This window comes from Hydra vulgaris, chromosome 15 (assembly GCF_038396675.1).
Source record: "Hydra vulgaris chromosome 15, alternate assembly HydraT2T_AEP".
Taxonomy (NCBI): Eukaryota; Metazoa; Cnidaria; class Hydrozoa; order Anthoathecata; family Hydridae; genus Hydra; species Hydra vulgaris.
In genome coordinates this window covers 8022042-8040000 of record NC_088934.1, presented here as the reverse complement: position 1 = coordinate 8040000, position 17959 = coordinate 8022042, and the positions used below count along the sequence as shown (strand labels likewise).

The 17959-nt window shown below is 27.1% G+C and overlaps 1 protein-coding gene across 1 annotated transcript in view; it reads right to left on the bottom strand.

Annotated features, from left to right (window-relative positions):
* Nucleotides 1–17959, bottom strand: part of LOC136072106 (alanine--glyoxylate aminotransferase 2, mitochondrial-like) — a 37111-nt gene that overhangs the window by 14835 nt on the left and 4317 nt on the right. The window contains exons 2-7 of the mRNA XM_065820421.1: nucleotides 10288–10382; nucleotides 10082–10174; nucleotides 9891–9982; nucleotides 9696–9819; nucleotides 6342–6436; nucleotides 6169–6262 (exon numbers count right to left, since the gene is read on the bottom strand). Of these exons, the coding sequence (XP_065676493.1) occupies nucleotides 6169–6262; nucleotides 6342–6436; nucleotides 9696–9819; nucleotides 9891–9982; nucleotides 10082–10174; nucleotides 10288–10382 (593 nt within the window). The remainder of the gene's footprint in view (nucleotides 1–6168; nucleotides 6263–6341; nucleotides 6437–9695; nucleotides 9820–9890; nucleotides 9983–10081; nucleotides 10175–10287; nucleotides 10383–17959) is intronic.

The following is a 17959-nucleotide window of genomic DNA, read 5'->3' as shown; positions in this document are numbered from 1 at the left end:
ATTTTACAGATATAGCATGTTCTAGGTGAATCAACCAACTCTGAAGCAACTTTATTTTCAAAATTAAATTTCAAAAAACCTGATGCTTGTTAAGACAAAAACTCGAGAAAGACTTTTGCTTTTAGGAACCTATAAATATTATTCATTACCAAATCTCTGTCAGGGGATATACATTTCTCCAATAATTTGTGATTTTTTTTGTACAGAGGAATTAAAAAATGTACATGTCTCAAAAATGTACATTTTTGAGACATGTACATTTTTTAATTCATCTCTGTCAACATTTATAGAAAATGATATTGCAGAACTTTTATTTTTAAAAAAAAGACAACATAAATTATTAATACTTTATTTGATAATTTAAAAAAAAAAGATTTTTCTTGTTTGTTTTGTAAACAAAAAGCATTTGTAGAGTTTTGAGGTTTTTTAAACAGTTAAGCAATCCAAAAGCAAATTATAGTGTCAAAAAAGAAGCAAACAATTAACAGCGACTTTGGCAGCGTAATGTATAAAAGAATTTACCCAACATCTATTTAAAAAAAAGCTTTACAAACCAAAAATGTAAAATTAGGAGAAAGCTGTATATGGGGAACAGATAATGAAGAAAAAGCTATAAAACAATATGAAAACATAACTCTAAGTAAAATGTTACACAATGTGGTTTTTTTATAAAACCCCAAAATGCTCAGTTGGGTTGTAGCCTTGATGGAGCAGTTTGTTTTGAAAAAGTACTTGAAGTTAAATGCCCTTCATCAAAAAAACATTTAACAATTGAAGAAGCATGCCAGGAAAAACATTTATAGGAACAATAGTAGATTAATATTAATTTATTAAATATTTATTACTAGCATGAGTTACCCGGCATTGCCCGGGCCAATATTTAAACTGGCTTACCTGATATCTGTACACAAAAATGGGCCCAAAAAATGGTCCCCTCTGATCCCGGGGTCAGGGGGGCCCATTTTTGGGCCCCCTTGACCCCGGGGGTTGGGATACGGGGTCAAAACCCAGCTAAGAACCTTCTCCTCCTCGAGGACTACCCCATGCCAAATTTCATCGAGATCGGTCGGGCGGTTTGGATTTCTATACAGAACAAACAAACAAACACACACACACACACATTGCCCTTTATATATATAGAAGACAAACAAACACACACAAACACACATTGCCCTTTATATATATAGCTGGAGTTACCCGGCGTTGCCCGGGCCAATATTTAAACTGGCTTACCTGATATCTGTACACAAAAATGGGCCCAAAAATGGGCCTAAAAAATCGGCCCAAAAAATGGTCCCCCCTGACCCCGGGGTCAGGGGGGCCCATTTTTGGGCCCCCTTGACCCCGGGGATCGGGGTACGGGGTCAAAACCCAGCTAAGAACCTTCTCCCCCTCGAGGACTACCCCCATGCCAAATTTCATCGAGATCGGTCCGGCGGTTTGGATTTCTATAGAGAACAAACAAACAAACAAACACACACACACACATTGCCCTTTATATATATAGAAGATTAATTAAATTTAGTGCAATGGTACTTCAAAATTAAAAGTAAAGCATCCTTATATTTATCAGTGTCAAGGGGTTATGTATCGTTTAGCACTAACAGAAACTAAAACAATGGATTTTATTGTTAATACAAAAAAATCATTGCATATCGAAACAATAGATTATAATGCAGAATTTCAGAATACAGTTATTTTTCTTGAGTTAAGAGATTTTGATTTTAATTTTATGTCAACAGAAATATTTAAAATAAAATAATCATTTACAAAACATATATAAATTATTTTTTATTCTGTCTCCTCAACACTATCAGTTTTAAGTAGAAGGGGTAGAAAGTTAACTAAATCATCTTAAGCTTAAATGTGTTTTGTAAGATTTTGTAAGAGTTTTTAACTCTTGCAATACCGTTCAACTTAAATCACCTTCAAGAAATGGTGCTATGCTAAGAGTTATTTCTTTAGGTAACTCATTTGCTAAATCAAAACCCCAATATGCCATAAAATTATCACTTTTTTTAATAACTTTAGTATGCGGCAGTGTTTTTTATCTGTTTATCTCTTGATCTTCCTACATATAAATCTGAAACAAATATTAAAGCTCCACTTGGTGCAGTACCAATGAGACCATTTGCTATGTAATGATGACTATAGTTGGAGAACATTGCTGATTTACTGTGATACCTAGTTGGCATCACTGTAAAAATATATGTACAGTCTATAATAACACGAGTATTAGGGTATAAATCTTTAAAACAACTAGGCATTAACTTGTTTTATTAACTTATTTTTTTGTAAGCGACATTGGAATTGATCTAAATTTAATATACATAAAATCATACCAAGTAGTTAATATCCTAATGGTAGTACTTGATGAGATATTATTCCATATTGCTAAATCTTCTATAGTAAAAGTGTGTCATGGTTAAATTAGCACCATTAAAATTTCTTCTTTTACATTTTATATACATGCCCTTCCTCTTGTTTTAGATAAAGAAGTTTCATCAGAGATATGGATTTTGAGCCCCAATAATTGAGTGAATAAATTTCTCGTTTTAAAACTTTAAGACAACTTTAATTTCATAATTTTCAAAACCTGTGCAAAATTAAAATTGTTCTTTGCTATGCCTTAACTTGTAAATTTTAATTGAATTATTTTTTTATTGAGTTTGCATATTGTTCCTTTTCGAGTTTGTTTTTTTAACTGCTGTTATTCAATTTTTAATAAAAAATAAAAATTTTGACTATCCAAAAAAAAACAATTGACTGTCAATTACATGTGTTAATTGTGTATATATATATATATATATATATATATATATATATATATATATATATATATATATATATATATATATATATATATATATATATATATATATAAATGGGCAATTCCATTTTTAACTTACATTACGCACGCAACAACTTTATCAAATACTTTGTATGAAATATTTTGTATGAAAGCTGTTAGTCTAAAGAATAAAATAAGTTAAAAAGTTTTGAGTCTGGCCAAAAGAGGGCGAACTTATTACTGAAAATGTCACTTAACTAACATTACACAGAAAACAAGGTAAAAAATTGCTTCAACTTTTAGGTCAGATTTCTATGAATCAGTAAAGATTCAGATTTCTACAAACCGGTTTGTATAAGAAACTTCTACAAGATGTTAAGGATTCTATGCCAATTTAAAAAATATATAAAATTTTATAAGAGATAACCGGCTAAGGAAAATAATTTTTTTTTTGATACTATATATTTAACTTACGCTACATCACTTACGTTACCGAGCGATATTCATGGTTTTTTCATTCATGGTGGATTTTTTATCTATTATTCAGAGTTAGAGTTACATAACAAAAAAGTTGCAAAAGTATTGAACTCATTCATTAAGAGTAATTAACAAAGGAAATTTTAAAAAACTGGTGGCACTCTTCCTGAGTGATTTTTCTTAACATTTATGAAAGTTATCTAATGGAAAACAGTTTTTACGCCAAACCAAGAGCAACTTTAAAAAATTATTTTAACATTACAAATTTATTAATACTTATTTGAGTTGTCTAAATATGAAAATATTTGGTTGGTCAAAGTTTTTACTTACACTCCTTACGTTTATGCGTATTGCCTCATATTCATTAGGTTGAATTTTTAAAATGCTGCAAAGTATTTACATTTAAATCTTTTAAAATATTTTTGACGAAAAAACTACTATCGCAGTTTAGGAAGGAGAGGAGTTAAGGTATATGTGATCATTTGTGACAGGAGGGAAGGGGTTAAGAATTGACAAATTTAGGGTGATGTGATTTATAAATTACCCATAATTGCATTTACAAATGATTTGTTTTACTAAAACAAAAATAAAAAAGATTTTAACTGATTTTTTTTATACTTGGAGGATAGCAAATAAATCTTTTCTTTTTTTTTAATGTTTATATACAAATATTTATTAAATTCTTATTTTTATTTATCTATGTGTATTTATATGTATTAAAATAAGAATACATAAACAAATAAAAAGCAATAATATAAATAATTTTAATTAACATTAAAAAAATAAAAACTTTTTTTCTAAATTCTCCTAATATAAAAAGTTTCAGTTAGAATCTTGTCATACCAACGCGAACTACTTAATGATGTAACTCATTTTGTAAACAAAAACTTAACGAAAAAGAGCCAGAACTTTAGTAAAAGCATGTAGTTTTAACTTATGTTACACAAATTTAAAATAAAAATGTGCTTTAACTAAGCATCATTATTCAACACTTTAAATGTAAAAACATAACATGTAATATTCTTTCGCATATATTATTAAAAAACTTAAGCTTTTTAACTAAATTTCAGAAAAAACTTTATCATGTTTTTGTTAACTTACATTACATGAAAATTGCAATAGTTCTCTCGTTATTTTCTTAAAATATTTTATAAAGTATTAAATTTGACCAACAACAATTTGAACATGTTAGCTCCATTTTCACGCTAAAAAAAACCGTAACTTTTGGAAGCATAAAAATGACTTAAATTAATTAATTTTAGTGCTAAAGAAAATGTTGATGAGCTTATTACTTTTAAGTATTCAAAAAACTGCTGCATTTTAATATGTTCGCTGCCAACTACGAGTATACTTGTAGTGCTTATTTTTTGTCAGTTATATTCAGAATAAAAAATACTATAGAATTATTTTCGATTAAAAATATTTTATTTATTGAAATTTTGATATCTAGACTTGGCAATGAGAATGAAAGCCTTGGCATAAATTGTTCGTTGCAGACTTTATGGCTTGGCAAAGAAATAAAGCATAATTTAAAATATCTCTGCAGCGAACGTGTTAAGGACTCAGCAGTATTTTAAGGACTCAGCAGTATTTTAAGGACTCAGCAGTATTTTAAGGACTCAGCAGTATTTTAATGTGTTCAAAACGATACTATAAAAAGACAATAATAAGATTCATAGATAATAAGATAACAAATCAAACTTTAAAGAAATCTAGTAAAAAACAACTAGTATAATTTAAGTTATTTTAAGTTGAAGTAACAGTTTTTTTTTTTGTCAATAGTAAGTATGCATCATTAACAGAATGATAGAAGTCTCTATAATTTCTTGCATTTTACCAACATTATAATTGTTAAAAACCCATTAAACACAAGATGTGTTTAAGACATCTAAAAAAAGTTAACATGTATTAAAATGTTTTGACATCTACACCAGGTACTTGTGCAAGAATAAAAGAGCTTTTTCAACATCTGGAAATGAAAGAAAAAAAATTTCAGTTAAAAAAAGCAGCAAAGCTTTTCTTTCTAACAATAAATAATTATTGAATTAAATATTAAATTTAATTATAACCAATGTAAAATCTGTGTAATAAGACTATATAATTATTACAAAAATTTATCATTATAAAAATAATTTTTAAAATTTAGAGTTCTTGTGATTCACAAATAACTTTTTTTCTATCATAACATTACTTCAAGATACTGTGAAAGTTTTAACTTTTTGTGTTGTAAGCAGGGGTGCGGAGTCCAAAAAGGACTTCAGCTTTATATCTCTATTTTTCCTGGTCTCCAGATGCTCTAAACATGTAGGTTGACTTATAATCTGCTATAAGAAAAAAGTTCATGAGATTTAATGACTTGAAACTTATTGTTTTTAAGTCTGAAGTCCTGGAGCCCAGGAGTCCTAGCTGCCATTATACCTAAGGACTCCAGGTTTAAAAATTGATTGTTTCTCTAACCTGAAAGTTTTAATTTTTTTCCTATTAGTAGTTCATAATTCTTATTATATTTGTATAACTTCTGAATACAAAAAACGAGGAAGAAGTAATCTTTTTGTGACTTTTAAACCCGGAGTCCTTTTTGGGACTTTGCATCCCTGGTTGTAAGTAGAAAATTAAAATAAATAAAAAATATTGAATAAAAAATATTGGCAGCTGTTTAACACTGCTGATGAAACATGATATCTAAAACTATCTTGGTTATGAAAAATTATTTAATACCTTTAGCTTAAATATATCTAATAAAGTTAACAATGTCTTTTAATAAAAAAAATTTTTATTCTAGTGGTTGAGGACTCAACATTCTTGGAGGAGAAAATGTTCATAATGTACATAAAAACATACCTAAAAAATACATATAAATATATATATAAAACAAAAGTTAAAAAAATGCTTTAACATACAGCATGGCACCCAAAGCCTAGTGGTGTATTGTATTTCCAATTAGAATGTGATAGTATTCCAAGAGTGTGAGGGCCAGCTCCATGGTATGAGTTTCTATATAAAATTACAATTTTTTATTACTATTAATAACTAAATTAACAAAAAAACAAAAAAATTATGTAATAATAAAAACCTATGACAAATAATATCCCAGTTTCCTGTATATGCTCGCATAAGCATCATTGCCATGTCATTGGCTTCACTTCCACTGTTAAAAAACATAATAACCTGTTAAAGTATAAAACAATATAAAGTTAGTGCAATATATAAACAATTTTGTTCAAACATAATCTTAAAAATTAAAAAAAAAAAACATAATAAATACTAATTAAATAAATCAAAAAATTAAAAAAAAAAAAAAATCAAAATAACAAAACTATTAAATTAATTAAAATAAATATTTTTGGTAACATTAAAAGCTTGATTGTTGCGTAATAGTTTTTAAGCGCTAACTGTTAATTATTTCTCAGTGGGATTCACATAATTTCTTTATTAATGACTAAGGAATAATTATACAGAATTTGGTAATTTTATGATTTATTTGTATTTATCCACAAAAAAAAACTTGTTTAAGAACATCATAAATGTTATATAACATAAAATCAATTAAATTAGTCTAATTTCAGTACATTGTGAACATATTTTCTTTGTACTTTCATTCAAATGCATTTGATATTATGAAATTGCTTTTAGTAAAGCCGTGAAGTCTTTCTCTTAATTTTCATACACAGATACAGACAGTATTTAGATTAGAAAAAAAAGTATATTAAAAAAGTATATTAAAAAAAGGATATTAAAAATAATCCAATAAATACTCCAGTTATTGCTATAGAAAAAAAAAAGCTTCAAAAAGCAGACACTCATCTTGTTTAAATCATTAGATGGTTGCTGTTTTTTTTGGATAACTTTAAATCTACTGTTAAGTAGACCTGTAATACAAAAATATATTGTTAAGAGAGAAGTTCTAAGAAATGAAGACTGATTACAGATCAATTTAAAAAGCACTCATTTAGTTGTCAAAAAAAATCACAGAAAAAAACTCAATTCAAGAAAAATTAGTAAAATAGAAAAATATATCTTTTAAATTAAAACTTGACAGTCTTTAATATATCACACAGACACTCACACATTACTGAAACATTCTGGTAACAGAGAGGGGCCTATTTATTATAATATAAATAGACTATAAAAAATTCAATAGTATATAAAAATGTTTAAGAAAGTTACTAAAAAAAAAGACGAGCTACTTGCTGTGTGTGCAGGACATCCTTCTAAATTGCTTGGTACAATTAAGTACCTATTAAAAAGCTGTTAAAAACTCAAGACCATGAGCCAGAGTTTTTGGCAGAACCTTGCAGAATTTTGGCTTCTTAACAAAAAAGAAAAGAATTACCAAAGGTAAATTATTATTATTTTTTATTTTTTTTATTATACTGTAGAAATCGTTAATTACGGAAATTTTTCATTAAAAACTGAATAAATTGCTTGTTAGAGCATATTTAACGTTTTTAATTCAAAACACTGGATATAAATATAAAATCAAAATTTGAAGATGTTACAGAGAATTATTAACAGACAAATAGAATTGTTACAAACCAATAAAAATTATAATACAAATTATGATACCGTAAATAGCACAAAAAAAAAAAATTAAAATTAAAAAAAAACAAACTAAATTGACAAATTTATATTATAATGAACAGTTTATTCAAAGATGGGTTTTGATGATTTTATACATTCTATCAATTAAACAACTAAGTTTATCACAAAAAAATATATACAGGTCTTTTACTAAAATTTTCCAGTTTTGTTTCCTATTGTTACAAAATCAGTCTTATACGTTGTTTAATTGATAGAACATATAAAATCAACAACACATGGCTAGGATTTGATAAGGACATAAAAAATCTATCTAATGTTTTAAAAAATAGCCAATATCCACCTAAAATAATTGACACTGAAATTAAATTATTTGTTGATAAAAAGATAAATCCATCTGTGATAAATAGTATTGAACCATAATATAAGATAAAAATTTGAGTAAAATCCTATAAATGGAAGCTTATAACTTCCATTTATAGGATTTTACTCAAATTTTACTAAATCTAAAGTTAATCAAATCAAAAGATGTTATAATTAATTTAATTTTTACTACCAACAAATTACAAAACAGTTTATGTATAAAAGATCCACTTCCTTTGTTTATAAATATTCTTGTGCTGGATGTAATGACAGTTATATTGTAGAAACCTCCAGATATTTAACAACAAGGATTCATGAGCATCTTACAAGTGACAAACAATCTAATGTTTATAAGCATTTAATTTCATCTGTTAATTTTAAAAATTTAAGTAACTATAATTGCTTTAAAATTTTGGATACTGCTCCTAACAAAAACAAATTGAAAATTAAAGAAGCACTCCATATGAAATGGGAAAACTCGATTTTAAATAAACAAACTGTTCATTATAATATAAATTTGTCAATCAAGTTTGTTTTTTTTTTAATTTACTTAAAAAATTTTTTTGCTATTTACGGTATCATAATTTGTATTATAATTTTTATTGGTTTGTAACAATTCTATTTGTTACAAACCAACATAATAAAAATTTGAATAAATATATATAAAATAAAAATTATAATACAATACAGTCTGTTAATATTTCTCTGTAACGTCTTCAAATTTTGATTTTATATTTATATCCAGAGTTTTGAATTGTAATTTTATCTTTTAAAAGTGTAGTATGTTAGCTATGAAACATGTCAAGATTAAAATATCGTGTTTTTCTTTAAAATAGTAGCAATTTATTTTTAAAAAACTTTTTTTCTTCCCATAATTACCAATACGCAGATTTAATTATGGGCGTATATAAAATAGAAAGAAAAATGCATACATTTTTTTCCTTTTATTTTTCTTTTATGCAATTTCTTCATTTTAAACACCTGTCATCATTTTTTTTAAGCTACATAAGCAATGTTAATTTATATTAAAAGAACAAGATTTAAAGGCAAAAAACAGGTTTTTCTGTTTCCTGAACTTTTTTTCCATATAAGTTTTAGTTTAATTAAATATATTTCAAATAATATGATTAACTTAATTTCAAATAATATGAATAACTTTATTTATTTTTTTTTTTTTTTTTTTTTTTGCATATTATTAATCAGCATTCAATTTTGCACAAAATAGTATAAATAGTTTTTAATTTGAACTTCAAAAAAGAAGTTTTTTTGGTCAATATTTCATTAACTTTATAATAATAGCTTTCAAATTAAAATTTAACTTGATTGCAATAATATACAAACTTTTTTTTTATATGGTTTTATTTGGTTAATACTCATTTTTACTTATCCAAAAAAATTATTTTCAAATAAGAAGTTAAAAAATTTAAAAGAAATTTATGTAATTATGATTCATTTATAATTAACCATTTCTACGGATTAGCTTTTCCCAACAACAACAAAAAAACGCTTATAAAAAAAGGTTTACCTTAAGATCTCCAGGCATTTTAGATGCAAGTTTTTCTGCATACTCATGAGTTTTAGGGTGTAAGTATATATTTGTTGTGTGCCACAACTTTCTCATTTGTTTAAAGGTTGCTTCTTCAACTTTTCTATAAATAAAATATTTATATTATATACTGATCATAAAGCATAGTCCAAAAAAAATTAAAAATTCTATTACGGGTGACAATGTCCAACACCAACTGTAACAATACCAGCAAACATGTCTAAATAACGCTTTCCATCATAATCAAATAACCATTGTTTATGGCCCTAAATTGTTTTAGAAAAAGAAAACTTGTTTATTAATTAAAAAAATTAGCTATTTAAAATTAAAAAAAAAACATTTATAAAAATATTATAAATATTTACTTGATGAACCATAACAGGCTTTTTGTAATATGTTAAAAGACCTGGTACCATGTGCTTTTGTCTGATTTCTCTAACTTTTTCATAGCTAATACTCTTAATAAAAAAGATTTAAATATACCACCCATACACTCAAAATAAAATATAGTATGCCTAAAAATAATATATTTATGAAGAGCTAATGAAAAACATAAAAATAATATACTTACATCATATGGTTCAGGTTTAAAATCACATGGAGGCATAGAAATACTTCCTTGAACATGAAGACATCTTATTGATCGAAAAGCAAGATTGCTTATTCCTAAAACAAATAGAAGCTCTTCAACACTTCTCTATTTAAAGTGATTCCCAAGTGCAGAGACAAGGTATGTTTATTTTGTAAATAAACTTTACAAAATAAGTTTGGAATTTGTTAAAATTATCAAAATTTATTTATTGAGATATTAACAAAAAACATTTGTTTTGTCATTTTAGTTCTAGTTGAGAGGTTAACTTCATGAATATGCTTGAATATACATGCATAGTTTTTTAGGGAATAAAATAATATGCATAGTTTTTAATGTAATAAAATAATCTGGTTTCAATAATAAATGTACTAACTTAATATTTTTAAAACGATTTACTTTACACAATCAGATTGGGTTTCCCCTTTTTTTTTTTTAATGCTTAAGCAACAGGCATTTCAGTTCAAACTGTAGAATGTTGACAAAAAAAATGAAATCAAACAAAAAATACTGCTTAACTACATTGTTTTATTTTTGAGTAAATTAAAGCTTTCGTCTATGTTTTCATATTTTCTTTTTATTTTCATTTATTGTGAAATCTATTTCATTTGCATTATTTTTCACTAAATCAAAAAAAAAAAAAAATACTGTTTACGGTTTTAATATTTTATTAGAAAACTTGTTTTTAACAATTCTCAGGACAATTTTTAAATTTATATATCTTACTTTTATTAGGCATTTTTTGCAACAAGATTTTTTGTTGCTAAATAGCAATATTTAATAAACCGAATTAAGTATTAACCTGAAATTTTGCACCTACACAGGTATTTTAAAGCACCATAACTATTTGTAAATTCAATATGATAGGCAAGATTTTAAGGTATTTGATGATCAGAATGGTTTTATCACCTAATTAAATATTTTTTCAAGTCTTTTACAAATTATAAAAATAGATATTCTACATCACTTTTAAAGCAAAAGATGATTGAATTTTTCTTTCTTTCTAAAGGGAGCTTTTAATGAAACCATATTTAATTGTATAGTTGGCATAAAATTAATTGCTAATTTATTTATACACTAAATTTATATATATATATATATATATATATATATATATATATATATATATATATATATATATATATATATATATATATATATATATATATATATATATATATATATATATATATATATATTATTTTAGGGTTTTTTTGAGGTCAATAATAAATTTATGCAGTTATACTTAATATTATTAGGTACATGACAATCCCTACATACAGAACCGAAATTTTGTATTTAAATTCTGTGCAACGTTTTTTCAACTTTTATTTAGGTACTAGTACTAGGGTCAGATAAACATTTTTTTGTTGTGAAAAAATATTTTCTTCAAGAAAAGTATATTTCTTATGGAAATTTTCTTGTGGAAAATTGGGTGGTGGCAGGCTTGCCACCACCCAAATTTTTTTCCTCGAATAGCTCCTGACATCCAAAACCCTAGATACGGCCCATTCTTACATCTGTCTTTTAATATCAATATATAGGAATTTGGATAAGAATAGAAAAAGTTATAACAATTTAAGTGAAGTAAAACTAAATTTTGACCGCAGTTTCTTTAACAAATTCATAGATGAAAATTTTTTTTACTAAAAACCACATAACTTTTAGTAGAATTGTCTAATTTTGATAATTTCTTCACCTTTTAAATATTATATTAAAGGGGTTTTTAAAGATATATAACATTGTGATAATTATCAAATTTAAAATTTCATGTCACGTACCTGGTATTATACAATAATAAGTTTATACAGTTAGTAAATATATATATTTATATATGAGTTTGAGTTTGATATATTCAGTAACCAAATTAATACATGCTAACCACAATAATGCCATAATAACAATAAATATATATATATATATGTATATATTTAAATGTTAAATTATTAATTTGATGAAGAGACTTTTCCTGGAGTCTCTATGCTGATTTAACAGTTTATCGCATCAAAATCCGATTTTTAAATGTATTCAAAGTTGGAGCGTTTACAGTGTGCTGGGTGAGAGAATGGACCACAACTCTGTTGGTCAAAAAGTTTGATCTCTCCTCACATCCTCTTATGAATTGATGGTTTAGCTGCTTGTCATGGCTGCGCAGGTTGTACACCTCACACCCAATTAGTTGGTGCTGTGGGACCAAAAAATAAACTTCGTCAATGTTGTTGAAAATCTTGAATTGTTGGATTATATCTCCACATAAATGACATGTTTTAAGGGTGGTAAGTTTGAGTATCTAAAAACGCTTTATTTTATCAAAATAGCTGATAGATGATATTGTCTTAGTGACGCGGTCTTGAGCATCCTCAAGTAACTCAATGTCTGTTCCTAGATATGGGGACCATATCTAGAAACAGACATACAGGCTTGAACGGCATATTGCCATATGAGCTTGAATGGCAAATTCTAGATGTGGCTGGATATACGTTATATAGAGTATGCGCCACAAAGTTAAGTTTCTACTGAGGAAAGCATTATTGAGCCTTCCTAACATGCAATTGGCTGTGGATGCTGCTTTTTCAACTTGCGGTCTGACTTTCAGATCATTTGAGATAAGAATTCCAAGGTCACATTCAATAGTTGTAGTTGAAATTCTGTGGCGCATGTCATAGGCGGTTTCCATTTGAATGTTTTTAAAAACAATCTTGACCAGAATGTTTTTAAAAACATTCTGGTCAATTAAGTTGACCAGAATGTTTTTAAAAACAATCTTGACCAGAATGTTTTTAACAATATAAACAATGTTTTTATTTTTATTTTTTTTAATAAAATGTTTTTATTTTTTTTTAATAAAATGTTGTTGTTTTTTTTTTACTGTAAATCATGCGCGGAGTGTTGCTACATTGACTATCTTATATCCTGACTTGCAACAAAGTGCTGCTACATCGACTGACAAATAGCCTGACAAATAGCCAAGTCTCTTTATATTTACACTTGCACATTTTAAAAACTTGCAGAAAATTTGAAATATTTTTTAAATTGAAAATTTTGAGTATTAATATATATGTGCAAAATTTATGTTATAAACCACTAAATTTGTTTTAGTCATAGCTTGTCGTTATTTTAGCAAAAAATAAAATAATAAAAACTATTGAGTTACAACAGTAAAATGCGCTTAGGTTGTTATGCAATGTGAATAAGGATTGATCGCAAAAAAAAAAAACCTAAAGTTTTTTTTTTCAATATTTTTTAATATTTTATTTTTATTTAATAATTCAGTAATTAATTAAATAATAAATAAAAAACAATATTCAAATGTTAAACTATAATCAATCGTTTTAATAAAACAACAATATATAAAAAACTGTTATACATCAGTTGTTTTATAAAAATGAATGATCTTAATTATATTATTATAAAAGTTCATTCATTTCTCTTCTTCTTTGTGAATAAAAATGTTATCGTATATAAAAATTTCTACAATGGTTTTATTAACAAGTAGGAGAGTAACAAATCATTTAAAAAGACTTAGGTAATTAAACTTTGAATAGTTGGATACTTGTAAAGTCGAGATAATAGTTTTCAAAGTTACTCTGCAGTTTTTATTTTTCGCTCAGAGTTATTAGTGTGCGCTCTATTTAGTGAGTTTTTGTTATTATGTTTTTGTTTTGGTTTTTGTTCCTCTATTTTTTTTCAGACTTCGTTCTTTTATTCTCCAGTTTTATTAGTTGTTTAATCAAATTTTTGTTGAGTTTATTCCAGATATAGTCAAACCAATAATTTGCAAGCAACGCAAAAAATGGCAGAAAAAACAACCTTCGCAACCATCACGTTTCTTTATTCAAGTATCTTGATGTTTGCTTAAAAAATTTTGAAATGAAGGTAGCAATTTTGCAAGATCTATTTGAGTGTTAATATATGACTAAAATATAATAATGGAATAAAATATAACATTTTTTTATTGCCCTTCTTTATTCACTTTTCTTGTGTTTTGTAAATTAAATTAAAATTTAAAAATTCAACCATGATATCTCTAAGCTATAAAGATATAGTGACAACTATATTGAAATCTTTTTTTTAAATAAACCTTGAACCAAAAAAGAGTTATATTTTTTAAAAATTGTTTTTCAACTGTTTAGACTAAAATTTTAATTATTGCTATCGTTTCTGTTCAATTCACTCATACTCTTTTATGAACTCATAATTGATTTTATATTCTTTTCGGAAATTAGGAGAAAATATGCTATGTTGATGTGATATATAAGTTAAAATTTTAAACAATTTTAAAGTATGACAAACTAGTTTATCAATCAACTAAGCAAAATGCATAATCATACAAAAAAGAAATTGTCTTTATTATTGTATGAGTGCTCAATGTTCTAAAAGAACAGAGCAATAGTACATTAGTAAAAACACTTATCTAATTTTTGATTACTTCAACACTGAGTTTCACCATCAGTAGGCTCATTAGGAAGAATTCTTCCTGATAAACCTACTGATGAAGGTTCATCAGGAAGAATTCCTTCTGATGAACCTACTGATGGTGAAACACAGTGTTGAAGTAATCAAAAATTAAATAAGTGTTTTTACTAATGTACTATATATATATGTATATATATATATATATATATATATATATATATATATATATATATATATATATATATATATATATATATATATATATATTTATATATATATATATATATATATATATATATATGTATATATATATATTTATATATATATATAAGTGTTTTTACTAATGTACTATATATATATGTGTATATATATATATATATATATATATATATATATATATATATATATATTTATATTTATATATATATATGTATATATATATATATATATTTATATATACATATATATATATATATATATATATATATATATATATATATATATATATATGGATATATATATATATCTATATATATTAGGGATATGACTTTTTAATTTTTTTTCAAATAAAATGTTTCCTGTATCATAAATCGATGAACTTTTACCTAAAATCATGAAAAAAGGCCCAAATAGCTTTCTGCAACAAAAAAAGGTCACCCCCAAAATAAAAATTTGATTTACCATTTTTATACATTCATTTTTGACCGATGTTTTAATCTTAAGCTTAATTCTCAGCTTAATTCTATTTATTTCATTATTTTGTTATGAATTTATAAATATAACGCCTTACGTTACCATGGCAACGAAACGGCCGTGTGCCGGCAAATACAAGGAATTGTTATGTGATGACGTCATTGTGTTACCACGGTGATATAGACGACTGTAACAGACTGTAGAAGATTATAGAACTTAGTAGAACATTCTGGAAGCTCTAAATAATTATATAAGCGAGCTGCTGTCAGAGCTCAGTGTTGATAATGTGAATAGTTCTATGAAGTACTCTGGGTGAAACTGAGCTAATAAGGAACTACTGTAGCGAACTAAAGACGCTGTAAGTGTACGAAGTATAAGTAGTTGTAGCATTATCGTTAGGATACGGACTGGATTATCGAACTGTTATCAACATTGACTGGATTATCGAACTATAATTGGATTACTATACAGTTAAAGTATTTTATTAATTAAACGACTTTATTAAACGGATATTTACGCTCAGCTATCCGTAAAGTCGTAACAATATTATATGATGTCTCACAAGAAAAGTCATACCACAGTAACAAAGAACAAGAAGACTTGGACTAAAAATTTGGTGAGATTTCAAGAGTCACACAGAAGAAGAGGAAGCGTGGCTGTAGAAGAACATTCACTCGATGAAAAATCCAGAATACCACTTCAATTGCAGATCGTAGGAAGATACCAGTTTCTCGGAGCATATGTTAAAGGAAGAAAAGAACGAATAGACCAAATTTCTAAGGAAATTACAAAATCGTGGGACAATAAACTGAATTTTCCACGTGTGTCTGATCAAGTGATAAGAGCAAAGCTTATGAAGGTGCTGAAGGTCTATGATGAATGTGTCAAGCGTGGAAAATATGATGTTCTCAATGCATTATTTGACATCACGAAAGTGAATGGCCAGTGGTTATCCTCGGAAGATAAACGTCTATACCACCTACAAAAAGAAAGTAAAGGACAGGTGGGGTACTCAACAGGACAAGTGGCAAGTAAAGAAACCATTCACCCTTCCAAGAGAAGGAAAGTCCAGTCTGGAACAGCAATACCTTCCACATCACAAGTCCTGTCTACCACAGACAGTGGTACTGAATCTGAAAACTGCAAAAGTAAGAGTGAAGATGATGAAGACGACGATGGTGATAAAGACGATGATGAGGACACTCAGAAAAAAACTAGAAAGCACTACAAAAGTAAATTTGCTGTAAGTATGGTTACATCAAGTGGAGTTTCCACAAAGAAAGCTGCTAAAATATGCAATGTATTATCACAACAAGGTATTGATATTCCAACTCCAAGTCAATCAGCAATTTACAAGTCCATATTCAAAGAGGCAGGTAAATTAAAAAAAGAAATGATACAACAACTTAAAATGGAACAGTGGTCCTTACACTTTGATGGCAAACGAATAGATGATAAGGAATATCAGGTAGTTGTACTTCAGAATGAGAGAACTGACGTGAAACTTGATGCACTGCGTTTAAAAGATGGCATAGCTGAAACTGTTGCTGAAAAAATTGCCAAACTTATTGATGAATACAATTTGTGGAATTCAATTAAGATGATCATTACTGATACAACAAACGTCAATACTGGGAAGAGAAATGGAGTTGTTGTGAAGTTGCAACGTATGTTTAAATTAAAGGGTGTCACAATACCACAATTTATCGGTTGTCAGCATCACGTACTAGACAGGATTCTCCGTCTGGTGATGGACGAAGAACTTGGGGGTGATACCAAATCTCCAAACATTGAATACCCATTTGTGTCTGAACTGTTGAATAAGTATGATGAACTGAAGGATAAGTTTGTGAATGGAACTGTAGAAATTCTTGATAAATCAGGGTGGAGAGACGATATGAAGTTTTTGTACCATTTAACAAGAGTGTTTAGGTTCTATGAAGAACAAAGAAACTTCCCTCTGATTCACTTTCAGAACATTCCTAATATGAGCAATGCCAGATGGAACTCAAGAGCCATTCTCGCCATTCTGGCGTTCATTCTTATGCCTGAAGCGAGAAAGAATTTGGAGAAGGTTTGCAGGTTCATTTCATATGAGTGGGCAGAACATTGGTTTAGTAGTCAAAAGTACAATGACAATGACTTCAAGAATTTATCTGATGTATTGAAGCCTTACAAAAAGGCATTGCAGTCATTCAAAAATCACTGGAAGAAAGAGCCATCCGTCATCGACATACCACGAAGTAATCAGATAGCTGAACGTGCAATCAAGGTGATGCAAGACCTGTATGCTTCCTGCAGAAAGAAAGACAAACTGCAACTTCGATTCATTCTAAGTAATAAGCGCTAGACTCTTTATGAGACGTGAGCATCATGTGACCCATGTACTAAACACAGTAGGCCTATAGACACAGACAGTTATGTATATTGTTGTACTAGACGCTTTGATACTGTTAATTTTGTAATACTTGTATAATTATATATCACATAATGTTTTTTGTTATATCACAGTACATGTTGCATAAATAAATAAAATAACAACAGG